The sequence below is a fragment of the Cariama cristata genome, unplaced genomic scaffold (assembly GCF_000690535.1).
Source record: "Cariama cristata isolate BGI_N322 unplaced genomic scaffold, ASM69053v1 scaffold5138, whole genome shotgun sequence".
Taxonomy (NCBI): Eukaryota; Metazoa; Chordata; class Aves; order Cariamiformes; family Cariamidae; genus Cariama; species Cariama cristata.
Window position 1 is genome coordinate 45,572 of NW_009631556.1, and position 26,784 is coordinate 72,355.

A 26,784-nucleotide genomic window follows, 5' to 3' on the forward strand; every position below is an offset into this window, starting at 1 on the left:
GATGTTCTAAGCTTTTGGAAGTGATACAGAAATACTGTGTCATTTCGGATCAGTGCAAGACCTGCCGCAATGAGAAAATACCGTCACAGTCTCCTGAAAAAGAAAGAAATTTCTGACCATGGTGCTGATTCCAGGAACAGAGAAACACCCGTTATCAGGCTGACAGCGGAAAAGAAAGATATTTCAATTCAGTTCTCAACGTTGACTCAGGACTCTTTTTAAAAAAATTATACAGTGCTTATGGGTGTGGAGGGGAAAAAAAAACCCAAACCAATCTCCGAGTAATAGATGGGAGTTCTGTTGCTCAGGCTATGCCAACTAGCACCACAAACTGTACAAAGAAATATAAGCATAAAACCCCCAGCTCTCTGTCATGTGATTTGCACCTGGGTTTTATATCTCATTAAGCTTGTTTTACTGCACTATTGATGCAAAGCAAACTTTCCAGAAGCTCCCCTTGGCCTCTCTCTTCATCTTGGTGATCCCTGTTGTTAAGTCTGCGCAATAGCGAGATGGGTTTGAGCTGTTATTTTTTACATTTAAGGAGTATGCCAGCTCTCACTACCTCTGAGAATAGGGCTTAATGCCTTTCACGTCTCCGAAAGAAAAGGCCTGGCCATAAATCTGTGATGATCAACATAGTTTGATTTTACTGAATTCAAATCTTTACAGTGCTTGGATAAATTAGTATTTTTGCAAAAAGTAGCTAGCAATGGTTCGGTCAGCTAACTTAGATGGGAAGCCCATCTATTTTGCCTATAGGGTTGTACCTGGAAAAAACCTGCAAAGCTCTTACACTAGTGATGGGTCTTTGTAATAAATATTGACATTAAAATTAAGATTGTTCCTGCCTAAACAAATGATCATGTCTATGCAACAAATTTAAGTATGTTCTAATTATTAAGTCAATGCCTGCCATTGGCTCCCCAAAATCGTTGCTTTTTTTCCCCTCTTGGGGAAATGTAGGAAAACACACTGACAAACATCTCCTTTCCTTCCCTAAAGAATCATTTTCATGTCAATGTAGAAAAAGCCATGAGTCTAAAGCTAAGAATCTTCTATTCCTTGGTAATCAATAATTTCTCTCACTTAAGGAGCTTTATCTGCATATCTAGTTGCACCTGGAAAATGCCAATGGAGTACCAGACATCACAGAAATGTGTAACTATTGACGTATCTTTCAGTCACACTACTATCAATAGGTCAGACCAGCGCAATTTGATAATTTTGAATATGAAACAAAAAAGGTCACAAGCATGTAACGTCATCCTTAAGGATAAAAATGACACGAATTAAGATGAGAGAGAGAGTAGAGAAATTTGTGTGTTCTGGGAGCGGACTGGAATGAACTTGGTCTTTAAGAGGAATTTATGGCTACTTTCAGAGACTGTCCCCAGGTGCTCCTCCCCTCTTTCACACCAGGCTTTCCATGCTATTGCAGATAGGGAACAGCCAAAAATATTCCTCTATTTGATTTGAGTTTGTCTGTTGAAAGTAACAAAACCCCAAGGAAATGCAAGTACTTCTTTCTGGAAACAGGTTCCTATTGCTTAGCCTAATGTAAACAAGCTCTGTCAGTGCTCATCATTTTTCTTTCACTAGATCTAAAAATAATAAGATTGACGTTTACCATTGGGCTACTGGACATCTGTAACCTGATGAATAAAGAAAGATATATAATAGAAAACATTGATAAGGAGTTCAATATACTGAATATTATTTTAAGAGAAGATTGTATTTTGTTCTGCATGGCTTTCACCTACTGGGAAGAAGAAAAAAGGAATTAATGTAAATAAACTATGATCTGTTTTTTCTTTACGGTACAGAATTTTTTCAAAAACCCACACAACTACTCCCTCACTCCACGCCAACACATGCAATTGTTAAACACAATTCTAACGAATTACAACAATCTGGTAAAAGGTTCAAATGTATCTTTTGACACAAAGTCCAGAGACAACATCTTATAATTAGTCAAGTCTCTCTTTTCACTGCAAGCAAGTCTGGAAAGGGAGTTTTTTTTACCTGTACCATGATATTTCTCCAACTGCATGGCCCACTTAGCCCTCTTCCCATTCCACCTCACATCTGCCAGCTCACACTCCAACCAGATGTAAGTGTGATCAAGTGGTGGATATTCACATCCCTAGTCTTTAAACCCAGAATATAGGTCTTGGTTTCTGCTTGAACCCTATCTGCTACACCGTTTGAAGGTTGACTTTATTGGTATGATTTCTAATTTATACTTCCAAAAATGTGATAAGAATTAAGTCTTTCAGTTCAGGTTTGGTAATGTCCCAGCCTCCCTTTCAAAATCTTTATCCTTGGGTGTTCCCAAGACAAATAAGGCTATTCCAGTTAAAGTCTGTTTGAGTTCTGCTCTTAATGAAGTCATCTTTCTCGTAAGCAGACCCCCATAGCCTTGACCACTGGAGACTCCAGGCACAGCAGTGCCCATATTGAACAGTCCCAAGAAGGAAGACAAGAAAGCATTAGGGGAGCCCGGGGGGTTTGGAGGCTTTGCTGTGTTAGGAAACAGACCTGGCAAGGGAGCTGCAGCAATTCAGCTCCCCGACCTTTAGCTGAATTTTTCTCAGCAACTGAAATTATTAACAGTCTAACTGAGTAACTTTCTGTGGCATGGGAAACTGGTTCATAAGGAGCTTTTGCTTTATACAAGAGAAAATGTCTCTGTAGCCAGGGGATTAAAAATCCCAATACAACTATGACTGGAGGCTATAATTGTACATGGCCATATGAGCTCACATTAACTCTATGACGCAAGTACGACTCGGAGGGGTATATCAGATGCATGGATTGTTCCATGTGGGAAGTTTGATTTTGAACAGGAACTCCTCTAACATGTTCTTATACCCACGTGACCAAGCTGACCTGCTATCTATACCAGTGGCATTAGTTCTTGAGATGCTTTAATGCTCTTTTAAACAAATATTGCGAACGGTCCAAGTCCCTGTGAAGATAACAGATAAATTCTTCAATAGATTTCTGATGAGGGTTTTGACCAAGGGAAACATATGTATGTCATTATATTGATATACAAGTTTTGGAACAGAGTTAAAGGCAGAGAGATACCGAATTGGAAGAGGCGAAGGGAGCTGAAAAAGTCAGTTTAAAAGAAATAATTAAATTTACCTCTAAATAATGCTCCTTCTCAGGAGAAGTAAAAGTAGTTTTCCCATTTGAGAGAGGAGGTAAGTGAGATGCTGAAGGTGCTATGACTTGTCCCCAGTGATGCAGGAGGCAATAGTAAAATGCTGAGTTAATACTTGCATTTCAGTGGGAGGGCAACAGGACGTTACAGAAAGGTGAATGGCTCTCCGGGGGTATCGTCTGTTTAGGATAACCCAAGAACTCATGCTATTAGATTTTTGCAAAAAGGAAGTAAATTCCCGTGGAAGAATAAAATCTCTTTCTGCTTCAGTGCATACTCTGCAAAGAGCACTGTCAGGAGGCAGGTTTACAGGTAACACCGATTAATAAAATATACACAATGATACACGAATATTATGTTAATGTCAAATTCTGAACTCTGTTTTGGAATGTAGACAGACATGTATGTTTTGCAGATGAGCGATTCAGAGCACAGAAGGAAGCTTACATATCAGCCGTAAAAGGGATGCGATGTCAACCTCCCAAGAGCATTCAGCACTTTGCAGGATGACATAAGGCCATATCAAAGTCAGCATTAAATGATCTGTCTGGGTTCACCTACCCGTTTGCAGCAGTGTTGCAGAATGAACCTAGTTACCGTTGCTCTCTACCTCCTGCTGCAAGAAATGAACACGACTGCAAATCAAGGATAAAATGAATCACAAAATTATTCCCTCATTATTCAGTTCTCTGTTTCAGAAAAGAACAGATACAGATTGGTACTGTATAAAATCCCTCCAAATCACAGGCTTTTTTTTTTTTTTCCCCAAGCCTATCTCATAAACAGATCTCCTGGTTCTCAAACTCACCTTGGCCCCAGAGCGTGATGCACTGCTGCTCGTGGGTCTGGCATATGCCGTTGTAGCAATAGCCGTCCACCCCATGGCACGCGTGCCCGTCGTGCAGGTACACGTTAGCTGGGCAGTGAGGGCTGGCTCCTGTGCAAAACTCTGGAAGATCACAGGAATTACTTGACTCTCTGCAAGGAATCCCCGCTGGTTTTAACTGCAAAACAAACAAAAACTTTCACTGTTGTACTTCCAATCAATGAGAGTTATGCAGCAGTCTAACCCATGCAGCACATGAACAGCTTTTTCCACTGGCTCCGCACCAACTGACCGCAGAGGACAGTATAAGGATTACACAACTCTTTAAATACATTTATTTGACACGGATTGTGAAGGGTTTGGCAGGAAGGAGGGCCAAACTGAAGTCGCAGCTGCAAACACGGCTCACGCAGCTCAGGTCAGAAGGTAAATTCTGCCTTTTGTTCATTTTCAAATATGAACCAAAGTTTTCGGCGTGCCTCCTGCCATCATGCCTAAACACGCAGGCACAGAAACATTTTGGGCTGTACTGCAAAGGATGCTCTGCAGCACTGACCAAAAGTCAGATCAGAAACCTTTTCATCCATCTGGCTATAACACCACAGCAGTGACCAGCGCAGCCAGCTGACCACGTAACCTTATGTTGTACGTTACGTTATGGCTCACGAACCCACCAGCCCACCTGACTCTGGATTCAGCTGTCTGATAGCTTCCTGGGATGGAGGTGGAAACGTCGCTCTGTCATGGGCATCAAGATCTTCTTCAACTTAATTATACAACTAGTCCATGTAACTGTTCCTGTCCTGTCCTGATTTCCCTGGATAACTACATTTTTTTCAGGGCTGAAGGCAACTAGTAGGCAATGGTGGAATGTGCCAATCTCAACATTCACTTATCAACAACAACTGCAAAAGATGAGCGTGCTCTGGGAGCAGCACTGAATTTTAACCGCATCACCACAGTGCCTTTGGTAAAACGCAAAAAGACATGAAAACTGATTTTGCTAGTTGTTTTGATAGCTCGCTGCTACTGAGCTTTTAGGCAGATGGTTGCCACAGACACAATGGAAACTTGCTGAACGCTTTACTAGCCCATGTGCAAGAGATCGTCTGAGAACTGAAGAAGGTAAAAGCCTGCAGCAAGTTGGCTTTTTATAGGACATCAGGAGTTCGCAAGAACAGATGATCTGCCACTAAAAATATGTATGCTGTTGACATAATAAATATTTTAGGAGTCTTCCCAAAAAAGAGGGTCCAGCAGTTAACGGCTCCTTGCCAGAGCACAACATCCACACAAGCATGAAAAAAATCAAAGCATACAAAAGTTCATGAAAAAGAAGAGGTTTTGCATGAGCAAACAAAGTGGCTACAAATAGCACAGACACCATTAAAAAAATCTGTTGATCTGCTCCTTCAATAACTGCTACCATTTGAGAATTTTTTTTTAATTGCTTACATGAAATGCAAGTGTCTTAATGCTTAATGAAACCAATTTGCTTGTTCTCCATCCTTGTTTACTGCTCTGCGGTTGGGAAGATTGTGGAATTCTGCCCACCCCCAGCAGATAAGAAAGGTTTCTGTTGGTTCACCTGGCAATCTTCGCAGCAAAGTCCATGTGCACACACCGCTCCCGCTCTCAAAGTACAGGTCGTCGCGTTACAGCACCGGTTTGTACATTCCTAGATGGGGGATAAATTTAGAGCAGACAACTTTCTGTCACAATGAGCTGTAAATCAAGAGGCTGCCTATAGCTCCGCCAAGAAAAGCTAGGCATGGAGTAATGAATTATGCATGAAATTCTACAACTTGATCCAAACAGTCTTGTCTGTCCTTAGATTCAACAAGCGCAATAATTGTAGTAAAACCAGAGAAGCTATTGAGGAAGGCTGGCTTATTCTACCTATGGATCTAATCCTAACTATCACAAACAACTCAAGTATGCTGATACCAATCCTGATACAGTAGTAGGGTGGTTTATTTCCACACAAATCAGTGGGATTGCCTCAGGTGAGGATCCAGGACCTGTATCGCAGGTACTGAGCATCATAACTACAGCTCTCTATTTTGTGACAGTTGCTCACCAGACTTCTGTATTGCATGGAGGCTGGTGGTTGCCACAAAGAAAGATGATGACACTACTCCATGTAATCTCTTATCAGGGTACACCAGTAATAGAGCTTTGAGAAATGAAATGAGTATGAATTGCATTCTCAGTAACTGATACATCCCAATTTCACACTGACGGATTAGATGGTGGCATGCGTGGGCTTTTGCAAACATTATTGTCAGTAGAATGAGCTAGTAAGAAATTTCAGAAAATAATGGATTTGTTTTTCCGAGATTATGCTCACAAGCTGAAAGTTACATCAGCTGTGCTGGAATCTCATCTCTCTAACAAAAATAGCAGCAGATAAAATTGCTCTTCAGCTGTGTTAAGTCAGTTTGACTTAACAAGGGATCACTAACAATACAGGGAACACAGGAAAAATAAGTGGGTTAGATTGATGTTCACAGCCTCTTGTTACTTTATTGGCTTTTGAAAAGCTTTCCAACTGGAAGACAGGGCTACCACTGCACTCACAAATAAAGAGCAAAATGATTCCCAGCATTTCAAAGTTTTCTTAGACAACATCTGCCTGAACACACAAGGCTAACTGTGCTGCTCTGAAGCAGTGGAACAACTTCCTACGCCTATTTTTGATCACGCTGGAAGGCAGCAGGCTACGCAAATATTGCTGTGCAGCTGCTGTATTTAAGAAATAATGTTCCTCTGCACAGAAGCGCATTTAATAAATTCACCTCAATGGCAATCTGAGAAAAGCAGAGTGGAGGAAAGCAATGTCGGTCGAATTAAGGTACTTCTGAAACAGTCAGCTCCTATACCCCATCATCCGGCCCTCCACCAGCCAGCCATGGATGGCAATTGGCGTTCCACAGGCAGATTAAGATAAAGACACAGCTCGTTGAATGATGTTACTGCAGCCTTTGAAATTTCCAATTGCTCGCTCGCTTATTACTCATTGTAGGGAACTAGCTTGGTAAGTAGTTTTTGTGCCTGGGCTATTAAGTTGTCAGGAATGGTTTTAACATAAACAGGCAAACAAACAGAAAAGGCTTACAAGGCTTTTGGAGGCTGGAGGTTGCCACCTGAAACTACCGCTGTGTTGTAGTTTGTTGCTATTAGTTATTATTGGTAACGACAGCAATGATAGGAGTGGGTTTCTTGGTGTAGATCTCCTGAGCGCATCAGAGCATCTCAAACAGACTAACGCAACCGCGTCTAGCATCACCTACGTGATGGCAGATATTGTAGACGTAACATGTTGATTTTGCCCCCTCTTTTCTAAGAACTCAAGATAGACTACGTTGGGTCAGCCTGTAACCCTTCTAGCCTTGTGTCCCCCTGACAGCAGCCAGCAGAAAATGCTTAAGGACAAGAATGCGAACACAAGTACACCATAACCTCCCAGTCTCCTGGCTTTCCTTGGGCTCCACGGGCATTTGTATCACCTGTAACATTCAGTGGGAAGGAACTCACAAGTAATCAAGACAGTCTGGGGAGTAGCTCCTTCTGCTTGTTTGAGACCTGCCATTTTCTAACTTCATTTACACAGTTCTTGTCGGGGGGCAATAGCTCCTTTCTCACTCTTTAAAAAAATTATATCAGCTTCTGTTGCATTTTCCTTCTTTTTCTTCTTTTCCAGCCAAAGCCTCTCCAAAACTTTGAACCACCTTACTGCTTTTCTCTCAATTTTTTTCATTCTGCTTTATCCTTCCTGAGATCAGGGAGGGGTAGAAAAAAATCGCTTATACAGCTTCAGACACAGCACGCTGCAGATTTATAGAGGCCTACTGGTGCTTTGTTTTGTTTTCCTATTTCTTCCCTAGTAATTTCTAACAGCCTATTTACCTTTTAGACCACTCTTGAGCACCGAGCTGACATTTTCATGAGACTATTTATTGCAATATGAAGTCTTGTTCCTCTATGGTCAGAGTCAGCTCAGAGTCCATCATCTTATATGTGATGTTCGGAATGTGCATCACTCTGCATGAATCCCATTTGTCATCTTAATGCCCAGTCCAGCTGTCTCAGAAGGTTTCTCTGCAGTTCTTCACAGTCAGCTTTCATCTCTACCATCCTAACTGATATCATCAGCAAATTCAAGACTATTCCTCTTCCCAGGCTGTTTATGAATACGCTGAATTGTGTAGTCCCCAGGGCACATCTCATGGATACATCACAGCAGATCTCCTTCCACTGCATAAACCGGATGATTTATACCTGGTTGTATTTCCTATCTTTTAACCCAGTTTTTGCCCATGCAATACTCTCTCTTCCTACAGCTGCCTAGTCTCTTAAAGAGCCTTCGGTGGAAAGCTTTGGTCTAAAGCCTCTCTGAACTCCTAACAGGCTGCAATAGCAGCATCATCCCGTTCCGTCCACTTGATAAGTCCTTCAGAGCACTGTGCTAGGTCTGTAAGACAAGATTTCCTGGCACAAAAGCTGCGTTGACTCGTCCCTGGCATGTCACAGCTGTTCAGGCACTAGCTCTTAATTACATTTGGAAGTAATTTGTCTGACTCCTGATTTACCAATTTGTAGTTTTCTGATCCCCCTTGCAGCCCGTTATAAAATTAGCCACATTTGACACTTTCAGTTCTCAAGGACCACGGATTTTTTTTCTTTTTTTTTCTTTTTTCTTTTTTCCTTCTTCTATCTTTCCATGTGTAAGCTACATTAACCCTCCTTTCACAGACACTGTAGCACATCAGGCATTTTTGGTAATATAATCCAAAATGAAGCTGGAGCTTAATTGGCAATATTCATCCTTGGTCAGGTCTTACACTCTTGGCCTGGTGGTGGGCATCCTGGTCTCCCTTAAACTCAAGAAGATGACCAGTGCCTGATGACACGTAGTGTGGATGGAGGGGGTCAAACAGCCCCTACTGCATTAGCATTTCCAGAGATGTCTGAAGGGTGGGAGGTGTGTTACAGTCACGACTCTCCACCCTCATGAATCCATTGCTGTCCTACCACTAAGGAGGTCACTGAGCGCAGACCTCATCACGGGGCTAACGCTTTACTTAGAGTAAAGGAGAAATATCATAGAATCATAGAATCATTATGGTTGGAAGAGACCTCAAAGACCATATCCCTACCAAATATCTCTACCAACCACCTACATCTACATATTCAGACTGACCTTTAACTCTGATCACTGATAAAACACAACTAGCATATGTTATTGTACAGCTTTCTGTGCCATAAAATACTGCAACATTATTGACAAAACTCGGTGGGTGTAAATGACTGGGCAGTGAATTATTAACTAATCTAACGAGTGTTTTGGTACCACTCAGATTATAGCAGTAAATTCCAAATTAATTTAATTGGGCCCAAGCTGCAGTTTTCCAATATAATTAAAAAGGGAAAACATAGAAAGAAGAGGCAAATCAAGACAGTGCTTGCTGACATTAAGTGGCTTTGACTTGAAAAGGTATCGCTAACATTCAAAAATGAAAATGAGAAAGATAACTGGGTTAGAAAGACATTTGCAAGCTGCTTGCACTCTATTGACTTTAAACAAGAAGATAAGCCTGCTTCCTCCAACCTTGTTACCCTGAAGAATGAGTGAACTGTCAGGAAATCCTTATGGTTTGTGTAAATCCAATACACTGTATAGACAGGATACCGCAATATCTTGCTGTTTTAACTGCCCTGATCTATTTGGTCTGCAGAACCATATTTATCACAGGAAACAAATCCCTCATCTGCTGATGTATTTAATTCAGATAATCTGAGAGAGGTTCAATACAGCCAATAAGCATGGGATGCCAAAGGGATAAGGATGTCAGCTCGGATATTATTTGACCCCCAGGTTTTGCCTATTTCCTCCTGATCTGAGCAGTCCTCTGACACATTCACTAAACTAAATGGAACGATCTTTGAAGTAGTAGCAATCTTTTCAGGAGGCAGTAAAGGCTATTTCTGTTAGTAAGGTAATTGGCTAGCGACAAAGAAAAAATCTCAGAGTGAAGGAGGGAAAGGTCTTGTACCCAAAATCTGAAGCTGGCTGCAATGCAAAAAATACCAAGCCAATATTAATATTTATATAACTATTTATATTTATATTAATATACGAGTGGATTCTCATGTATGGAAACAAACGCTCAACTAATGTATGATGTCTTGAGAAATTTGAGCAACGTTAACAAATTTGTTTTAAGTTTAGCTTATTAGCTAGTACTTAAAGGAATTTCTGTTTTTAGGAACGCGACAGTTGGTCATGATTAGTCTGTTGGACAAGCCACAAGAGAGTTTGTTCTGTAATGATGAATTGAGCATATCCTTAACTAAAGCCCTGCCTGAACTTTAGCAACTCAAATGCAAGTCAAGCAGAAACTTCTCGCATTTCTGAGGACTCTGAGGTTTAAGCTGATAAGATAGAAGCAGAGAAGGGAGAGTATCCTTTTACACCAAAGAGCGTTACACATGCCAAACCAATTCTTTACTGTCAAAAACCTGCAGACGGGAGGTGAGCAGTATTTCTCAAGTGGTGTCTTACATCAGGCTCCCCGCAGTCGCACTCCTCTCCATCTTCCACGTAACCGTTCCCACACTTCTGTCCCCCAAAGGACTCCTTGACTTCAGGCAAGTTAAACAGACACATTCCCACTCCTTTTTCCAGGCTGTTTTCCAGGTCCTTTCTACTGCAGCTACTAAACACCATGGGAAATGGATAGCTAGAAGAAAAATACACAGAGACAAAAAGAAAGGTAGTATTATCGGATGAAAACATCTTGCTCCTGTCACGCTGGTGACCTTTTAGCACATCTGTGCACCAACAAGAAGATTGTGTTCATTTTTTTTAAACCCTTTAACATAGGATTGAGATATAGCAATTCACTGTAAAATTGAAACATTTATAATAATTTCTGACTATGAGTAAGGGAATTTCCATCTTTTTCACTTAAATTTGTAGCTGCTGTTAAGGATTGGAAGTGTTCACATTTGGAATTCCTTCTCCCTCTTTTGCATATGTAGTTATAATGCAAATTTTGATCATGAGCCTAAAGAAATGCTGGGCTTGCAAGGAGGATTCCTGCATTTACAGGACTGAAAAACATCCTAATCCTTCTTGGAAAGTTCAGTCTCAATTGGCAAATTCATTCATCTTGCTCTGTAGTATGGCAAACTTCCTGTTCTTTTCAGGAAAAAAAAAAAAAAAAGAGAAAAACACCGAGTTACTTGCTAAGAGCCTGCTTCTGCAATTCATCAAAGTCAAGTTTGGGAACTGCATGATTGAAGCAAAGACACTTCTTATTTTAAATCAGGATGACTGTAAAGACGCTACTGAAAATACCCATATTTTGAATTCACACTGTTGAGAGCAGGATTTGGCCCTGCTGTGCAGGCATGTGGTGGATTTCTTTTGCAAAACACACGGACAATGTTAGCCAAATAATCCAGTGTAAAACGAACATCACCAGATAATGTGTTTTTTCTGTCGGAGGACTAAATTCCATTTTTACTAATGAATGTTTGCAGTTTGACTCACAGACGTGAGACAAAGTGACACCTGGATCTGGCTATCAATGCCACGTCCTAAAGTCTGCTGTGCCCCCTCTGCACATGGTTATGTTGACTCTGTACCACAACCAAGCCATAAAACAACATCTTCCCTAAGACTCGGTACCTTCGTCACTGCTGCTCCATGGTCCAGCAGTAATTCAACATTACAGCAGCACAGGGAGCCAACCTGATAACGACGGGATTTTTTATTCACTAAATGCTTTGTATCACTCATGTGTTATTAGGACATAATCTTTACAGACAAGCAAGATGATAGATGGAAGCTCTGCACTGCCAAACTTCAGATTTCGATTAATCTACTGTTGTTCCTAATACCCTGAAATGAAAAGCTTCCTTTGTGAATGATGATGCCTATACGTATCAGAAAGGGATCATTTCTATTAAAAAAAAGAGAAATGTTCGACAATTACAAATGCAATAGAGCTTCCTATGCTGACATAAGGAGGTTAAGTAGGATCTCCTAGAAAGGTTATGGGTACCTTACAGAACAGAATTTATTTTGTGCCTATTTAAAATTACCTCTTTTACAGATTCTTTTGCAATAAAACAGCCAACTCATTGGAAAAGAACATAAACATGACTCTGACAAAAAAAATAATTTTCATGTACCACTATGGGGCTTGTCTAGTTAAACTAAACAGCGATTCACTGACATAAGACTTCAGAAAGTTAATAGGCATCTCCCCTTAAAGAGCTGATGTCTGGAAAATATCAATGTTTAGGCAAAATGACAGAGTCTAAGATAAATAAAGAAATTTCAGAATAGCATGAGGTAGGAGTCAGGCTGCTAGCTGCAGCTCTGGGCCCCAAGGGAAAACACAGAAGGTACTTGGAGTAATGGAACAGAAAATAAAGGCACTTGGGAAACCTCCTACTGACCATTTTATGTTAAGCAATTGGAGATGTTCTTAACAGGACACCGCAAACTCCTGTCCTACTCTTAGTTTGATTGGAAAAAAAAAAAAAAAAACCACCAAAATTTTGTGTACGTGACTATGAACAAGTAGATGGCTGTACACTACTATCAAACACCAGAAAAAAACTCAAGAAACCCAGATACATCTGACTGATAAATCCTGCACAAAATGTATGAGTGCTTGATCAGCCATGATCCTCATATCAAAGTATGAACAAATGAAGACTGCATCATCCAGGCAAGATCCTTCACTTCAGTGACACAGATTTACTTTGATATCCACCGAGATGAGACAGGGAGACATACAGACTGAAATCAATTCGGGAACACAAACAATACATTTTTCCCTGCGCCATATGTCTCAGCCACACACAGATCATGAGAATAGCTCACCAGTCAAAACTGTCAATATTTTAGGGCTGTTCCTTTGTATCCGTGAATGCCCAGGGTCATTTGCATGAATGTGAGATGTCTCTGTCCATCACCAGGAGAACAGAACCCTTACTCTGTACCAGAGGTGAAATAATGTCATTGTTAATGAATGAGGTTTCTGTTTCCCTGCAAAGGAACTTCAAGCTGTTTCCTATTTTGAACTAAGAGATCCATTCATCTTTTGGCTTTTCCTGCTCTTGACGCTGATTTCCTCAGCTGACATCAGTGCAGCACATGTTATTTGATGAAATTATCTGAAAATACTTTTTCTTTACCAAGTAAGCCCAAAATAAAGCAATACAAAACCAGAGATGAACCCAACAAGTGGAAACAGAGAGGAACTGAAGGGTAACCACACCATGCAACAGAAGATCCCACATCAGTTGATGCCAGTTGGCATTTCATTGGAAACATAATTGATCTTTAATACCGTGATATTCTGACACACAACCATTCTTCATTTTTTTGACAAAAGAAAATCCCATGTAACAGCCACAGCATTTGATCATTGTGATTTTAGGCTACATTTTGGCTGTCTTTGCAATTTTAAAGCTATTTCATCAGAAGCACGAAATCCCTGGCAGATGGGAAGGGAAGCTATAGATATCAGATGTCAGTAGCACTAGGCACGATATTTAAGTGAATCTGGAGCTTGTGAAAAATGCAATGTAATGGTCATGTGAAAGAAACTCGTCCTCTGAACAAATGCAGCAAGCTTCCTCATACCACCCTGTTAAGAGGCTTCAGACCTCACCTGGAAGGACTACCTTTGGATGGGAAAAGGTAATGGGATCTCCACAGTGAAGTCAGTCCTTGATCTGCCTCCAAGATTTCAGTAACATGCTGAACAGAGATACTTGTGCTTTCTGTGGTAGCTCAGACACCTACCCTATTGGAAAAACCAGCTCATATAGGCCATTGGAGAACTTTCCAGAGGGAAAAAATTCATTAGCAACCAGTATATTCCATTAACCTTCACTCAAGACATTTTTTTTTTTTCAGATCCTTATTTTTCTGCGGTTGGGAAGAGAAGGGAAACTTTAGTCCAACCTAGTTCCTATGCTAAGATGCTGAATAGCTCACACATTTTCTATGTTGTTTGAATCTGTAGATTTAATACACAATGGATTGTTTTGTCAAACCATTCTGGCTGCCGGTACAACTCTACAGAACTCAAATTGTGCACAGCACCACCTCAGCCTCTTCAGTGGGTTTACAGCAAGCAAAATAATTTCAGAGTCTTTCCACCCCTCTTGAATCCACAGTATTCCTGTGTCTCCTTGGTGCTTAAAAGATGTGCTTAATCTCAAGCAACGAGTATCTTAGTTCCTAGCAAAAATAGCTTTGACTGCTCCTGCAAATGAGAGCTTCACAATAGTAAGAGGACGCCTGGTAATTGATTCCTTTAGAAACAGTCTGGTCTTGTCCCATTCATTTGTATTTCAAGCACTCAAGCCATTCAAACGCCAGTTTCCTTTATGTAGTTTTGCATTTAGCCGGTATTAGATGGCTCCTTTCATTAACTAAGTGAAGTGGCATCATCGCTGTGTCAAGTCCCTTTTAAGAAAAGAGTTCTTTGTACTAGCACTGTGTTGCCCAGCATAGGGTTTTTTTGCATGAACTATAAAAGTTCATCTCCACCATCACCATTTCAGAGGCATTCCCTCTCCTAATGGGCTGAATAACAAGAGAGTACAAGCATAGACTTAGAGAGAATCACTGCCCCAGAAAATTATAGTTTTAAGAGATCAGACAGCCAAAGCATTCAGGAGAAACAGAGTGGCTACCAGTTCATGGAGGGTAAACCAGCAGATCAGCTACAGACTGAGCAGCGATTCCACCGCTGAGGCTGGTGTGCCACGTTTGCCATTGCTGTTTTTCCCACTGCTCCATCTGGAGAACGCCTGGAGGGGCACTGACTTGGGCTGCAGGACATCTTTCACAGAATCACAGAATCGATTTGGTTGGAAGAGACCTCTGGGATCATCGAGTTCAACCTTTGCCCTAACACCACCGTGTCAACTAGACCAAGGCACTAAGTGCCACCTCCAGTCTTAAACACCTCCAGGGCTGGGGACTCCACCACCTCCCTGGGCAGCCCATTCCAATGCCGAACCACCCTTTCTGTGAAGAAATGCCTCCTCATTTCTAGCCTGGACTTCCCCATGCACAGTTTCAGACTACACCCTCTTGTCCTGTCACCAGTTGCATGGGAGAAGAGGCTGACTCCAACTTTGCTACAGTCTCCTTTGAGGTCACTGTAGAGAGCGATCAGGTCTCCCCTCAGCCTCCATCCCAAACCCTGCCACTGCATTGCAGCAATACCTTGGGAAAGCCATCTGAAGTGAAACTCCCTTGGTTCCTCTAAACCACGTCTATCTACATCTTTAGGTGTCTAAACACTTCGTACCTTGGATCTACCTTCTCCATGTTCCTCCACCATAAACCAAAACATATTGTGCTCTTTCTCAAGAAGCATCACTGAAGCGGCAACACCATCAATGCTTCTGGCAATTCTCTATGCATTGCACTGGAGGATAAACTGCAAGTTCCCAATATCTTGAAAACTAACATTTTGATTATTATGATTATCGCTATCCAATCTCAGGTTTTTTTCTTATTCAAGAACTGTAGGACTTTTATAAAGTAACTGCCTTGTTCTCTCCAAAATATTGGTATATATACACACGTACATCATATATATATAGTATATATAAATCACATATCTATTTACAGGGTTCATTTATTCCAGTTCATATCGCAACCTGATTATTCAGCATTATGGCAATGTTTATACAGAGCCTTTTACCAAAAGGCCCTGAAGAGTTTTACAATTATTCACTCAATTAAAATGCACAACAGCCCCAAAGAGCTCTATTAAGTACCACCAGGCCTTCCTCCCTGAGGTAATATGATAATTGGAGATTATATTAATTTTAAAAGGGCATTTTGATTTTCCAGAGCATACTTATCGAAACAACTGTTGACTAGCTAATTTCCAAAGGCGCAGAAAACTAGGACTGGGCTTTGTCCAGAATGCTTGAAAAATCAAGCCTGAGAAGCCGTATCTGGAAATAGACTAAGGCATCAGCCATGCTTTTTAGGAGCATGAAGGTGCTCAAAGACAAGAGGGGTGAGTGCCAACCCCCTGGGTCAGAAATTTCACGAGTCAAGCACTTGAATTTCCAACACTTTCCATGACAACACCTTGTCTGAACTGAACATTGCAGTGTCTCTTTGTGTCTGTCTCGACCCTAGGACCTTTTGAGATTCACAAATATGAATACTTACTCTCCTTAGTCTCCAAAATTCTTGATTTTTGGCTGCACAGTGGCTCACTTACAACTGGAGAGGAGGAGAGCAACTCAGATCCTCTGACTGGAGACAGACATGTGAGTTTGATCTTCCTCTTGTTCAAACTCTACAGAATGACTTACGCACAAATGTGTAGGTTTTCTGTTGCATATCCCAGTCTTACAGAGGAACCTAAAAACTGGGGGGGTTAAGTTAAAAAATAGAGATAGGGTTGCTTTTGTTAATTCAGGTGTAAGTGATTTTTCCATGGAAAAAAATGCCAGCAGTAGAGAGAGTAATGCAAGAATAAACCTCTAGAAGCTCAAGCGACACGAATGTTTCTAAGCCCAGTGAGGTGTTGATTTCAAGGAACTCTGACAATTTTCCAGCCTCCTCTAACTCCTGATCTAATTGACATAATCCTTTCCCACTGAAAAGCATCCCCCTTGGTTTTCACCTTCTAGACATTACTGCTCTCCATCTCTTGAAAACAACCTTATATGGTCTCCTAAGAGATATGAGCCTACTAGAATAAAACTGAATTTGCTATTAGATGACATTTTTTAACACTTTAGCTGTTAGTAAGCATAAGGAACCTCACAGAATTAGGTATTAAGTGGGAGATAAAATCCACTTTTCTTTGATATTGAAATAGGTGTTCAAATACTACAGATCCCTTCGTGTATCAAGTTCTGTCATTACACATGATTTCATACGCCTCATGTTTTAATAGCAATTGTTTAAAATTAGACAGGTGCCATTATATGGAAGGGCTTTTTAATCCCTTATTTAAACAATGTCTTCGTTTGTAAGTACTTTTGAGGGAGAAAGACACAAATGCAGTTTTAAAGTAGATCCCACAAGCACGATAAAGGGAGACCCTAAAGGTATCTGCAGATTCTCTCACACCCAAAGCTTTTGCAAAAGGCAAACACCCAGGACAACTGGGAGGAGGGGGTAAACTGGGGGACCTTTTGGGCTCCTGGAGGATGTGCAGGCCCTTACAAGCAGCACACCATAGAGCTTTGTATAAGACACCAGTCCCAGAACTGACGGGGCACATCTTTTTTGGCAGTGCTGGAAGGATTTAACTAAAAATGTAGTGTGGTTTTATACATATATATATCTAAAGTATTGAAATGGGAAGTTTGCTTCAAAAGGCAGTAGACGTCTGACAAGTCATACTTATTTTTCTAGCCTATTTTTCACTCTCTTGCTCCTCTTTTATAGTTTTAATCCCTAGAGCATCAATAAAGTAGAGCACGGAATTGGGCCATGTAGTTATACATGACATCAAAGCTCTTGCTGTCTGAGTTCATGGTCAGTGATTTAAAAACAAGCCTAGATTTCTCCTACAGCTTTTGCCTTGTTCACTACGTGGTAGTTTTCACACTTCCAATAAATAACTGCGAATATGTCACACTAGTGGTTAAGTTCAATTGATCTGTAGTGGCAATGGCTTGTTGTGCTACAACGAAATTTCCAGGGTTATTGAAAAGAAAGTCTTTCCAAGTAAATGTTTAAACTTCACACACAAATGCTTTAGGTTCATTTTAATTTGGCCCTGGGGATAGTGCAGATTCCGGGAATGCATTCAGGTAATCTCACTTCAGGTGCCTAGGTTGGATTGTCACAGCCCTCGCTGAGACTTGACCTGTCACGTTAAGCTGAAGGTGAAAATTTAACTACCTGAAATATTCAAAAAGGCAGTTTATAATAGCGAATGTGGGACTTCAGGGCAGAAAGCAGCAATGAACCAAGCAGCTGGATGGTTCAGGAAAGTACTTCCTGCAAAGGAACAACACTTAATGGCTTTATAGAGTGTACACTGTCATGGCTTGATATTTCTGCAGTCACAAAACTGCCAAATAAAACATTATTAGCAGTTACTTTTACTTTGACAAATGTACGGTCTGAGAAGTTTTTTCTTGTTGAGAGGCCTATTGTGACTTTCCTTTCTGCATTCTGGGGGTGAAGCAATACTCAACCAATTTATCAATCCTGACAGTATTCTGACTATATGCTGGAGTTATCTGCATTGCAAAAACTCTATGGGAATTGAACTCAGACAACCGTTCTTCCTGTTGGAAACCAGACAGCCAAGGAAAGTAGCTCTAACCAGTTTGAATTTGCCTCTGGCTCATCTTTTGCTCTGTTTCCTTTTAGACCACTACCTCATTAATAAAAATTTGCTGGCTTGCTGAGAGTTCAGGTTTCACAATCTACTACTAAGAATTTGAGGTTAATCCAATGCTGACTACAGTAAAAGTTAGAAAGCAACAAATAGCAGAGGGAGGGATGAAAAGGCCAGGTCAGGTCTGGTCCCAGGCTAAAGAAAAGGAGGGCAGCAGGCATACCATGCCTGCCAGCAGTTGCCAGCAATGAAGGAAACTGTTGATAAGAAGCACAACCAGAATGCCCTGTGTTTAAATTGGTCCCACAAAACACAGCATCCTCAGCATCTGACAAGTAAATAAAGACAAAAGGTTCATCCTGTTGCTCAAAATACTTTGCTGAATATCAGTTTCCTACTGATTTCTGGTTAGATAAAAGGCACTGTTTGACCTGCCTTCAAATGCCAGGGCAGTGCTGGATTAGGATGACACTCCATTTAGTTCCTAACATGATTTTTTTTTTTCAGCTTTTGCTTTAGGCAGTTACATTCTGATTTTCTCCCTTGAAAAACTTAGGAATTGTTTTTTAAATGGGTCAAGAGCAGATTGGGGGAAAAAAAAAAAATCTGACTTTGGGAATTTGGTTTTGAGAGGATCACTTTATAGAGAGCATGTTTGGATAAGGGAGAACAACAAAATAATTTTTCAAAAATGAAAGCAGATCAAGCAAAACAGAATAAGAAAATCCAAACTGTAATACAGAAAAATCAACCCATGATACTTATTTACGGACAACTCCCCCTTTCACTAGTAACAAGCCCCTGGCGTGCCTGTCTGTATCCCAAACACAACTTGTGAATACTGCAGCCTAAAGAAGGCAAGAAGCACACACGGTTATTCTCCCAGCCGATGCTGTGATCAGCGTGACCACCTTGATTTAAAGACCTGCCATACTCTGGGTACTTGGCCTCAGCAGACGGGTTTGGTCGAGGACGAGCCTGTACATCAGGTGAGCAGATCAAATAACAGCAAGTTAAGAGAAGAGGACTCAAAGGAGGGCTAAACGTCCCAAGGAGGAACCCAGGCCAAGGAGAAGATTTGGGAAGCATCCCTCTGGACAAAGCACGTGAAGCAGTTGCTCACTGGGAAGAGCAGTAGCAGAAGCAGTAAGAGAATGAAGCTATGGAAATGCCAGGCGGTGAGACGTGGGTGCTAGCAAAAAACATCTGAGCCCTGTAAAAAGCTGGAAATAATATATACCTGGGGGACAGGCTCATATTGATTTCACTTAACATCGGTACTAGCCAGTCTCTTAATAAATCAGGACTTCAAGACAGGAGTATCTGACCTGCAAGCAGCATGGCTCTATTTTGTTTTTTCTTTTAGAAGATCCAAAGGAAAGATAAGTGAGGCACAACAGCATCAGAAATCGGACTGAGTTCCCCCAGCATTTCCACCTTCCCTTCTCCTGCTACGAGGTAAGCACTGAGAAAAAAGCGGTTTATCCCATATCATCTAAATCACTTCAGACAACTGGAATTCTTTCCAATAAAAATCATAAATATAAAATCACAATGAATCACTTCTTCTAGCTTCCCTTTTCTTTTTCACAGAGCTTGAACAAAGAAAATAAACTAATTAGTAGCAACATTGTATGTAATAATTATTTCAAGTCACGAGAAAAGAATGGATCTGGCCATGATCTGAGACTTAGGGATCCTTAAGCGAACAAATTAAAACTTTCACTCACAGGAATGAAAGGTTTCTGAGAAATCTAAAGGAATCCATAGGTATCCTGATGAAATCCTGGCCTTATTGAAGTCCATAGGAGCTTTCCTACCAACTTCGAGGGAGTCTGGATTTCACATGTTCTCCTGGTTGGCTGCCAGGAGAACATCAATGATGAAGATGAACACAATTTCTATGCTATGTTAGAGGCAGCCAGAAAGGCTCCCTAGGACACCAAAGTTATTTCACCTCTTTATTTTCAGTGACTTTACACTAAAATAGCTGGTTACTTATCTTCATCTCAACACTGGGGCTGTGCCATTCAGTTTTAAAAAGCTGAAATGGAGCCTACCTGCATTTCTGCCGCAAGAATCCCACAGTAAATGTGCCTGGGACTTTGTAATAGGCTTTGATGTTAGAAAAGAAAAAGAATAACTTTGCAGGAAGCAATTGTTGGGGTAAAATGGACATCTTCCCTCTCTGAATTTTAAACATTTTGCACATCTATCCCAGGCACAAAAGACTCCGTGATTCCCATGACAACTGTGGCAAATGCAGCTGTAGGCATCATTTAATTACAGTGATTCAGCCTTCCAAGTCAACATCAATTCCTTACAGTGCTTCAGGGCATACAACACATGTTCAAAAAGGAGCATTCATGTGACCTTAAGAATATGCCCTTTAAGGTATGTTTCCATTTATACTCTGGGAATTTGGAATTCATTAACACCAATTAAAACTGGACATTGTGTGCTTAATTCTCCATGCACCGCACCACAGATTTATCCCTGCAGGTCGAAAAGTTTTTTTGATGAAACAGAAAGCTAAGATAAAGGGAAATGTCCTTCTATGATTTGTTCTCATGGGTCATGGCAATAGCAGTACTGCAGGAGAAAAACGTCCCTTACAGAGCTATATTTCCTATGGATATTACACCGACAAGACAAAAAGCAGCTGAGCTCTCACATACCAGCATCCAAGCCAGTAAAACTGTACCCGTTCTGGATACATCACATAGTAGAAACCACGACTTGTCCTTAAGTATCTGCTATAAATAATCACACCAGAAGTAAAATGTGTTTTCATTTGAGAAGTAACCTCTCTCCTTGTCAGCTTCACTTACAGAAAATGCATGCTGTAAATCTGTACGAGTTCTCCTCTAGAACACACCAGAAAAGCCAAATATTTTCACTTCTAACAGCACATCTACTGAAATGTGAAAGACTAAACTATAATAAAAAGCAATATCTTTTTTTTAAAGACCTGCCCTGTAGCTCTGTTTGTGCTAATTGTTAACAGTGACCCACTCCCGTAAGGGACTGGGAAACATGCCATGTATTTCAACCAACGCTACTAATTCTTCAATGCAGATCTTATTTACCACAACAATTAAATATATCTGTAATGTATGGAAATTATTAACAGAAAGGAATGCCAAATGCACTGCAGACATGGGGCTACTTGGAGTTAACTGAAAGACTGACATAAATCTATTCTGTAATCTCATGGCTGTTTCCTACTAAAGGAAGGACCAGAATGCAATGTGCTAAATTACTAGGGCATAGGGATACATTGCTTAAGTTTTTTTTAAAAACGCTGTTGCACTGCTGGCACAACAGACCTAGCTCTGTCACAAGTAATTTATTACATCAGTATATCAACTTTATTAAAAAAAGAAAAAGACAACAAAGAAGTCTGTCTTTGTGCAGAGCTCAGCTCAGACTGGTTTGGAAACATAAACAGCTTCAGAGTTTAATTAGAAACTGTTTACATCTTAAAGATAATTTCATTTTCTTCAAATTCTAACAGAGGTAATTCCAGATAGTTCTGCTGAGTTTAATGTCTCTAAGCTGCCAGACTAAAAAATGCAAAGTGAGGTCTGCACAGCTGAAAAAAAAACCTGAGAGGGGTCAGGAAATACTGTGCTAACTAATAAGGGTTTGATTATCTGCAGCTACGAGATGCTGGGAGATGTCTAGAAAGAAGAGGTCCAGTCAGTAAATTTAAGTGACCTTTCCCACACTGTATTTCTGATTTCTGTGCCATTTCTACCATGACCTTTGGTCTTTTTTTCAGATTTTTTTTTTTTTTTTTTTTTTTTAAAACCTTGAGAAGTGTTGGAGTAAGTGGTTTTTCACTTCAAGTTGATCTGGTACCAAAGCCAAGATGCCGTTTTCATGGCATACCTGACTGTCTCCTGAAGCTAGCGTGCAGGAAATCTCTGGAGGGTGTATATTTTCATAGCCTGGTTCTGTAGACTCCAGTTCAGAGTTTGAATAACCAAAATCAGAGTGACCTTATAGCCTGTTTCCTTGAGACCATTTTTCGAAAAGAAGAAATGTGATTGAAACTAATACTTAATACAACAAATGACACATATGATTAGTACTTTCCTAACTTGTCCCTAATAGATTTTAACTATGTTTTATTTATTTAACTACATGCTTATGATATAAATATATTTTTTCCTTGTATTACAGTTTAAAACCACAAATCAAACAAATGCAGATGACAAAATAACAAGGCTCTCCACAAAAGCCTTTGAGAGCCAACCTCACTGAGCAAAAGAGGTCTCCAGGAGACAGCAGCCACCGCCTATCATGCAAATATATACTTACGCATTATAAAATCAGCGCTACTGTCACTAGCCTTCTTTTGATGTGCAGTCCTAAATCTCGTTAATGGTAATGGGTGATACACGAGGGAAGAACAGACCTTCAGCACCATCAAAGGACATCAGTTGTGTAACACACTTTAACGATTGGGTGCTGTTCCCCCAGACACTGCCCTTGGTGGTGAAGGCAGATGAAGAAGTTGCTGAGCATCACTCTGATCCAATCCTGCTCTTCACGGTTACCCCAGTTGCACCAGGATAACTGTAGGCCTGAACTGCCAGACGGATCGCTAAATCAGCCTCATTAGTATACATTCTTCTGCCCCCACAAGCCTTGTTTTCAACTTGGACGATTTCCATCATCTGGATTATCACGTAGCCCCACAAAACACTATTTCAGTTCACCAGAGGTGGAAGTAAACTGCAGCACAGGAGCAAGCCAGGCTGGGGTTTAGATCCACAGGCCAATTTCTCTGCCCAAAACCCATATTTCATGATGTGGGTGTAATGTAATAATCAGAAATATCAGATGGCTTTTGGATAGAGACCCTGCACACAAATTCTATAATTCACATGCCTGTGACCTATCATTTAACTTTACTTTAATAGAAAGAATAAACACCTAATCCAAGTTGTGACACCTCAGTGGCTTTGGGGAGCATTTCCAGAAGCACCCTTACACCCTCGCAGTTTGGGGAAGAGGGACCGTATCAATTGCTGGACTCCTGAAATAATAGCTACGTGTGAGCGCTAAATCTTCTGTTAACCCTGCCCTTACACTGAGCATGAATATCGGAGAAATCTTAAAAGTCTGAGCACTGCAGAATCTGAGTCAGAGCGTTTACACTAGGAAAATTAGGAAACAAAACAAAATAAGAGCTTTAACAATGTGAAACAAGCATGAACTGGGGACAGGGGGAAGAGGAGAAAGCACATAAATAGCTATTTTAGGTGTCCCTGATAATACACTTGTTACCACACAGGGTTGTCAAGAGCAGGCAGCCAATAAAACCTATTTTTCTTTGCCAGCAGAAACGGATGCTATACATTACACAAACTAAAGCGTAACACACCTCTCCTTGGCCACTGAAGTTTACGCATGAAAGGAAAGCGTGAAATATAACAGTTCCTCACTTGCAGGAAAGCTGCTTTTCAAGGACAGCTTCCTCTCCCAGATCATACAGCCCTGCGCTTTCAAAACAGCTGAGAATTGGCCTGTAATGTGCAATAAAGAAAAAATGTCTCCTAACCGAATCCTTGGATGCCTGGGCCACTCGTATAATGAACTCATGGACCAGCTCATCACCAGAGGGGCAAATGGGAATGTTCGCATTTACGATATCTTCTGTGTAACTCATGGTCTTGCTTGGTGTCACTTTTTAGCTACTCAGAGACGTCTGGCACTATTATTCAGGAAAAAAAATTTGCTATGTTTCCACTTAAATACTTGATTTAGCCTTAATTGTAACTAATGTACTCAGTGTTCAGTGCAGAATACCTAATTGTTCCTAGAGGCAATTAAAATATAGTATGTACCAATGCTTTTTTTCAGCGGTATGTGGAAGAAGCCCACCTGATGGTCCTTCCCATCTTTAATGTTTCCCCATTTCTCCTCAGCAGTACCTAGATTGAGTCAATTAGTTTAATTTGGGACTGTCACTCCGCTGCTCTTAACAGATCATATTTTGCTCTCACTCTCATTCAGAAATATGCAGCTTCCCATTGGCTATCTGTTTTAATTCTAACATAAAGGTTTCAATTTTACTTAAAAATATACTGATAACAGTGGGTGTTTTTTGGATTGGTTAAAAAAAAAAAAGTCTTCTCCAAATTTCAACAGTAAATGAACCAGTACTTTTCTACGTATGATTTCTACTATGTGCTCTTTCTGTGTTCCTAATTGTTCTCCTCCCCCAAGCTCTGCCTCCAAAAACTCAATAATTAAAGTGAAATTGTGTACTGAAAGGCAATTACTCAAAATTAGCTGTTATTTTCTACTGAGAGGCATAGTTCCTTAAAAAACCTGTAAAATGATGATCAATAGCTGAGAGGTTAAAGAATTGATCTCAGTTCCGTTTCTCCTTTCTCTTCCCTTATAATCACTATACAAAACCTGGTCCCCTAGCTGGAGCAGAGCCCCAAGTTATCCTGCAGCACAGGCAAAACACAGACATTTCCACCAGCACAAAGACACAGTGTCACAGTCCAAGCTCCACTTCCCTGCAACATATGCAGTCATATTTATCTGAGTAAATTGAATTTAAAACCTGAGCCAATCAAAAAGTTATACTGGGTTTAAATTCTGGCTGTGAAAATGGGAACAGTAACACAAGATCCAAGATAAGAACAGGTGAAAAAAAAAGGCAGGCAGGCATAGAGGGATTCAATTCATACTTTGACTTTTCAAAAGGAACATCACGCTAAAAGGAACATGACAACGAGGAGTTGTGTGGAGAAATTACCATAGAGAAGCTGCTTCCTTGTCTATGTCCCTGACCCAGACCTGCCTGCATGACACCAAATGGCTTTCTGTCCCTAACGCTTCATGTCATCACTGGGACACAACCCAGCATACGTCTTGGAACTCTTGGAACAGAGAAAAAACAGGTCTACTAGGCACCTAGATTAAAATAAAAGTTTCTGAAGAGATACTCTTTCATTCGAAAGTCTGTTGAGTAAATAACAATGGCCATGTGCTGTCTAACATGTCAGGTTTTGTACTTCTTAAATATGTACCACTGGTTTCATGTCTTGAAACAATATCCCATAGAGAACTTTTCCTAAGGATTTGTTATTTTATATTATTTTACATTTATTTCATCTCTTCTTCATCATGGTCTTTGAAGAGAAGCAATTTACAGCCAAGGTAGAAACAAGAGTTGAAGTAGACTTACATGACCTGCTGCCAGGCTGTGCTTGGTGTGCAGTAGGATTTGGCAGACCGGACACAGAGTGATGGTGCTTGATGCCAGAGCTCAAGGGCATTGGAAGGCATGTCCTGGCAGACTTCATCATGGCTCCTCGGCACAAACCCACCCTGCCTTCCTACTATTGCACTTGTTTGCAGGGACTAACTCCAACCTGATTGCATTTTCCATTTGTCCTTTCAGTTCAATGGGGTAAGCGGGCTCTGCTGAATGGGTGCGTAAAAGTCCCCCATGATTTATAGCTGTAAAGACAGTTTTCAGCCTATGGTTAAAGCATGCACCCTTCCAGGTCAACATGAGATATTTAATCTCACAACACATGGATAGCAAAAGAAACGGGGTGTGGGCAATAGGACAGACTTGGAGAAAAATCTCTATCATACCCACAGCTAGGTGTAAAAGGGACTGGAGGAGAAACCCCAAAGCAGCCCTCTTCCAGTCACCCTCTTTTCTATCAGCATGGTGAAAACCTGCTTCTGTCTCTGTGCAAAGACAGATGAAACAAACGGCTCTATTCTAGCAGCCTGCTTGGCATTTCAGTTAGCTGTGGCTCGGATGATTCAGCAACAAGAAACGATCCCAGTAAAAGCAACACACTTCTGTGAGAGGACAGTGAAAGCAACTTTCATTATAGCAAGTCATGGCTGTCCGCAAAGGGATGAAGACTACAGTAGGATCAGCATCCGAATGAGCTTGGTAAAACTAGCTGCCCTTAGTGGATTCCTGGTCTCTCATGAACACCTAAACGTGGGGAGGAAACGGAAAGGCATCAAGGAGTACTCTCTGTAAGAGGGAAGGAAGAACATGTTTCCGCTATGCTCAGCTTCCCTGATGACAAGATAGTTGTGTAAGTCACCTGCATATAAACTAGAAGGGCATGCTGTTGGCAAGGACCCAGACATGTGGGGCAGAGGGGGGGGGAAGTATAAACCCTTGGGTTTACAGGAGGGAAAAGTCTAACTATAAAAATTTTGCTTCCTTTAAGGCTAGCAATAAAATTCAAGCATATATGAACTTTTAAGCTTTCAACTACTTCGGGGGAACTCACCCGATTTCAACCCCCATGGAGATACCTGTGCTTAATTTTGGTGAAGGAGCACATAAAAAACTCACTTCCAAAATTATTAAATTAACAAGCACTGGTGATTGGCATAATTTTGCCCTGCAG

General features: G+C 40.8%; 1 protein-coding gene across 1 annotated transcript in view; it reads right to left on the minus strand.

Moving 5' to 3' along the window:
* The window catches only part of ADAM12 (ADAM metallopeptidase domain 12), a gene marked incomplete at its 5' end in the record, with an annotated part of 82,640 nt that overhangs the window by 22,420 nt on the left and 33,436 nt on the right, over positions 1 to 26,784 (minus strand). The window contains 3 exons of the mRNA XM_009705998.1: positions 3,981 to 4,176; positions 5,587 to 5,676; positions 10,564 to 10,741. Coding sequence (XP_009704300.1) covers positions 3,981 to 4,176; positions 5,587 to 5,676; positions 10,564 to 10,741 — 464 coding nt within the window. The remainder of the gene's footprint in view (positions 1 to 3,980; positions 4,177 to 5,586; positions 5,677 to 10,563; positions 10,742 to 26,784) is intronic.